The sequence below is a fragment of the Colobus angolensis genome, unplaced genomic scaffold, assembly GCF_000951035.1.
Source record: "Colobus angolensis palliatus isolate OR3802 unplaced genomic scaffold, Cang.pa_1.0 Scaffold289, whole genome shotgun sequence".
Classification (NCBI taxonomy): domain Eukaryota; kingdom Metazoa; phylum Chordata; class Mammalia; order Primates; family Cercopithecidae; genus Colobus; species Colobus angolensis.
The window spans coordinates 1,154,777-1,160,245 of record NW_012116143.1 but is presented as its reverse complement, the minus strand read 5'-3'; the positions used below and the strand labels follow the sequence as shown (position 1 = coordinate 1,160,245).

General features: G+C 40.0%; 1 protein-coding gene across 2 annotated transcripts in view; it reads left to right on the top strand.

Annotated features, from left to right (window-relative positions):
* The window catches only part of CLDN11 (claudin 11), a 16,209-nt gene extending 12,992 nt beyond the window's left edge, over positions 1 to 3,217 (top strand). For both annotated transcript variants that reach the window (XM_011948992.1, XM_011948993.1), the window contains exon 3: positions 1,654 to 3,217. In XM_011948992.1, coding sequence (XP_011804382.1) covers positions 1,654 to 1,886 — 233 coding nt within the window. In that variant the 3' untranslated portion in view covers positions 1,887 to 3,217. The remainder of the gene's footprint in view (positions 1 to 1,653) is intronic.
* The last annotated feature ends 2,252 nt before the right edge of the window (positions 3,218 to 5,469 follow it).

Here is a 5,469-nt window from a genome sequence, read left to right as displayed (position 1 = left end):
TAGCCAGGATGGTCTCGATCTCCTGACCTCGTGATCCGCCCGTCTCGGCCTCCCAAAGTGCTGGCATTACAGGCTTGAGCCACCGCGCCCGGCCGAGATCTATTCTTTTTAAGGATAGAGATCATATATTTTTATGTGTATCTATACCCAGCTTGTGGGAGTGCTTTAATCTATTGCCAATAAGAATCTATGTTACAAGCAACACAAATGCGATGAGACTGTTTAAAAGGTCTTTCAAAATGGGTAAGACCAATCCTTTTTTCCATTTAGAACTAATATACAAGGCTGTTAGATTTGATTGCTTATGTTAAATTATATTTCTTCTCTGCGGGCATAGAGAGTAAGTTAGAAAATCACTCACTGTGAGTAGAAATCAGAAAAAAGCTTGCTGAGTTGAATGTGATAAGGGTATCCCTGGTGGCAAACGTCACACTGGCAGTGCAGTATTCTTTCTTAATTTGTTGATGGAAACCTCATTGTTATTATTATTATTGTTATTATTTTTCTGTCTGCCAACTTTAATGTGCCATCTCAACCTAAATAGGTTTGGAGTTACTTTGTCTAGAGCTGTGTTGTTCAGTACAGTAGCCACTAGCTACATGTGGCCATTTAAATTAAAATTAGTGAAAATTCAAAATTCAGTTCTTCATCTCAGTAGTCTCATGACAAATGATCAATGGTCCCACATAACTTGTGGCTACTCCATTTGACAGTGCTGGTCTAGAGATTTGAAAAAAATATAAAAAAGTCTTTATAGCCTCTTGCCTGCCCATGTTTTGTTACTTTGCTTATAAAGAGGTGAAAAACTACATGATGTATAAGCTGTTTCTTATTTTACTCTATAAAATCAAAACCAAAATGAAGATTAGATTGATTGGTGCAAAACCAAAAGTAAAGTTCTACCATTTTGACCCCTGAATGGGTGAGTTTTTCTACTCCAAGGACTGTTCATTTGTGTGTTGGGATTTTGTGATTGTGAACAGCATAACACAAACTTGAACCTTTATCTGGTACTCCATTTTCATCTAACAACATTCACCACAACAGAGAAATTTCATACCTTCTCCAGATCTTTGTAATGTGAATTGACCAAACTGAGAAAATAGAGTGGAAAATTGAGGTGGCTGCCATCTCGTTTCTCATTTTTGAATAGCTCAGATAATTCAGCCATTCAACTGGTCTACATTGAGCACATACTATTTGCCTCGTACCAAGGTAGACATAAGTAAGACATGGACCCTACCTTCAAGGAACTCAGAGAGCTTACAATGACACATAGATATGTAAAGCAATAATTATAATATAATTAGGTAAGTATATTAATTTTAGAATTATAACTAGATATGAAGTGTTGATATACAAGTAAATACAAATAAATATTTTTTGGACTTAAATGGTTTATTTCTAGGTCTTTACATTGGAATTATTTTGTTTCTGCCACCTGCTGAAAAAAATAAGGACCCAACAGTCAGCTTCTTCTACAGATGCCAACTGCTACATATTGGTTCAGTGTTGAGGGAGCAGAGCCGTGTGTATGGAGCTTTTTGGAGCTGGTTGGAAGCCACAAGTGTGTGTATGTGGAGTGAGTGGGCCTGCCCACGTGCTTGGTGTGTGATGGGTGCGCCCAGTCATGGCCTCTCCATGTCTCTCCAGCTCTCTGCGCCATTGTTGCCACCATCTGGTTCCCTGTGTGCGCCCACCGTGAGACCACCATCGTGAGCTTTGGCTACTCCCTGTATGCAGGCTGGATTGGTGCTGTGCTGTGCCTCGTGGGTGGCTGTGTCATCCTCTGCTGCGCTGGAGATGCCCAGGCCTTTGGTGAAAACCGTTTCTACTACTCTTCAGGCTCTAGCTCCCCAACGCATGCCAAGAGTGCCCATGTATAAGAGGGCTGCCCAGCTGCCCACAGAGGTGCTGTAGATGCTGGGCTCAGGGCCCTAGGTTTGCTAGTCACAGTGTGGGGGAAGCCCACTCCTTTGCCAGGCTTTAAAGCCAAAGGTCTAGAAAAGCATCCTGTCTGGCATTTTGTAGTCTTAACTTCTCTCCCTTTCCCCCATCTTTTGGTTGCCTTTAAAGAAATCTCTAGCTCAGATAATGCCCATACATTTTTTCTCATGGCATTGCCAAATATTAGCTCTTTTCTTGGGCATTCCTTTGCTGTTTATTAAAAATATATTATATATATTTTGTTTCTTTAAATTTCAAATGTTTTGCAAACATCACTGAGTTAGGTGGGGGTGGGGAAGAGAAATACAAGACATTTTTTTTTTTTTTTTTTTAATGGGGCCTCACTCTGTTACTCAGGCTGGAGTGTCGTGGTGTGATCTCGGCTCACTGTAGCCTCAACCTCCCAGGCTCAAGTGATCCTCCTGCCTCAGCCTCCCAAGTAGCTGGGACTACAGGTGTCCACCACTACACTCAGCTAATTTTTAAGTTTTTTGTAGAGATGAGGGCTCCCTGTGTTGCCCAGGTTGATCTAGAACTCCTGGACTCAAAGTATCCTCCCGCCTCGGCCTCCCAAAGTGTTGGGATTATAGGAGTGAGTCACCGCACCGGCCAAGACACTTTTGAAACTGATACAGCTGACAATGGGAGCCTCATAAAGATGGCTTTTGTTTCTTCCCTTCAAGGTCATTTACTTGTACGAGACAGAAAAAGATAGCAATGGGGACATGGGATGCGGGAGGGAGGGGAATAGTGGAACTTTCTTTCCATGGGGAACTTTCCCTTTTGTAAGCTGAGGGCCAGGGGTAGGGATATTTTTTAGTTTGTGATTTTACATTTATCTGTACATACTTTTTCAAGATTGATCGTTTTTATGACCATGATTTCCTGAAATCCTCAATTCATCAATATGAAGGAAATGAACCACATAGACTTTATGCAATAAATAACAGTGCAAGTGAGTATAACTTTAACTGATGTTCCACAAAACATTTTTGATTTCAGGTTTGTATGATGTAGTTTTTAATCCTATATTTTCATATGCTTCAAACTAACACATTTTTAAAGCTTTCCCCCACTTTTCTCTCTATTTGCATTGTTAGCCATTTTGAAGTGATGTTGTTTAACATAAATTGTACTATTGAATTTGGCTTTACGGGTGTAAACACTGATGGTATATCAGTATCTGAGACCCCAAACTCTCCAAATACTGATGGTGCATTTTATTCTTTAAGTGAAATCTGTGCAATAAAATAACAGACTGTCTGCAAAACTGGCCTTCGATCTTCTGTTGTATCCAGAGTTATCATTATTGATTAAAAAAAAAATCTCATTAATCTCTACTGGTAATTTATAGGTATTCAGTGATTTCAAAAACAAGTAATTCTGCATTGCCTTGAATAATTAAAAAGTTATATTTTATTCACTGTATCGTGGTGGTAATTTGTGGTCATGAAAGCATAACCTCCGTGCTCTCTAGGTTTCTGAAGTGGGATGACTTTATGGCATCTTTAATCATCGATCAGTGGGCAGCAATCAGAAACAAAGTTCTCAGCATTATGCAGTTAATGTCCTTCATCTACTTTGAACACTTAGTAAAGGAATTGATTGGCTAGGTATCAAAGGAGAATTAAAGAAACCTATTTTATTGGATTGTTAAGTAATAATATCTAAATACATTTCGTTCAAACATACATATGTAGCTGTTTGGACATTTTGGACAAAGACACATTGAGTTGATTTTTATTTGTTTTCTGTTCCAGAAACTCTCAAGTTACGGGCCTGGTTTAAGAAAACACATTACAATCTATTTTGGCAGACTTCTTCCAAATAAAATACTAATTTCATTAGCTGATAGTATAATAATAGGCAAACATTTCCTCTTTGGAAATACCAACTTGGGCTAGCCATTTTGCAGAAATTTGTGTAGTTTTGATTATAACCTGTTGGAAAGTATTTCTAAATTACTTATACATAAAAGATAATCTTTTTTTGTTTGTTTTTTTGAGAAGAAGTCTCGCTCTGTTGCCCAGGCTGGAGAGCAGTGGTGCGATCTCACCTCGCTGCAGCCTCCGCCCCTTGCCCCTTGGGTTCAAGCGATTCTTGTGCCTCAGCCTCCCAAGTGCTGGGACTGCAGGTATGTGCCATCACACCTGGCTAATTTTTGTATTTTTAGTGGAGACAGGGTTTTGCCATGTTGGCTGGGCTGGTCTGGAACTCCTGGCCTCAAGTGATCCTCCTGCATCAACCTCCCAAAGTGCTGGACTTACAGGTGTGAGCTACCGTGCCTGGCCATAGAAGAGAATTTTTATGTTAACTAAAATATTTGCTTAGCTATAATATAGCTTTTGTAAGGATAAAAGTCATGTGACTACATTGGAGGATCCTCCCTACCTCATTAAAACTTGTCAGGGTATAACAATTATGAACCAGAAGGGAACAAAAAGCATTTGAGGGAGTGGATGAGGACACTTCAGACCCCATGATCCCTTTCCTCACAACCGCCAGCTTGTGTCAGAAGTGTCATTAAGTGGGACTCCTCTCTTATGGATGTATTGACTCGCCCGCTCCTTCCCTGAGCTGCTGCTTGCTTTCTCTCATAAGGGGGCTGCTTTTCCCTTCAGTGTAAGAAGAGAGACTCCCAAATCTCTCCTAGCTGACCATTCCCTGACTAATGAGGGAATCCCAGTTTGGAGGTCGTAACTCTAGTGTTAGGTTTAGTATCAGTATGATGGAGGAGAGGTTGATGTGCCTCTAGAACAGTACTGTCCACTAGGAATACAATGTGAGCCATGTATGTAATTTAAAATTTTCTAGTAGCCACATTTCAAAAGCTAAAAATAGACAAGGGAAATTAATGTATTTTATTTGATCCAGTATATCCAAAATATTATCATTTCAATATGTAATCAATTGATGAGATATTTCACATCCTTGTTTTTGTATTGTCTTTGGATTCCAGCATGTATTTTACACTTGCAGCACGTCTCCATTTACACCAGCCACACTTCAAGTGTTCAGTAGCCACTTGTGGCTGGAGGCTTTTGGATTGGATAGCACAACTGTGGAACAACAGGTTCTGTCTCAGTAACCATCAAGAGGATCAGTCTTCATTATCTTATCTGCTCTCATTAGAGTCCCCTGAGAACTTGGCAATTATAATTTATTGAAGAATTATAATAAATCTTCACCAATGGCCCCCAATCATGTGTAAAATGGCAGGCTTAAAGTATTCTAAGTAACAGGGCAAAGGGAATTCACACTATTGAGACCTGTATGTGTTAGAAACTTCATACATTTCATCCTCCCCATGGTCCCCATTTTATAGATGAGAAAAATAGCATGTGGAGAGTTTAGGTTGTCAAGATCATATAGCCACTATATAAATGAAAAGGGATTGAAGACTATGTAACTCTAAAGCCCGAATTGTCCAATTTAAGAATCACGGCTAGGGCCAGGCGCAGTGGCCCATGCCTGGAATCCTAGCACTTTGGGAGGCCGATGGGGTCAGATTGCCTGAGCTCA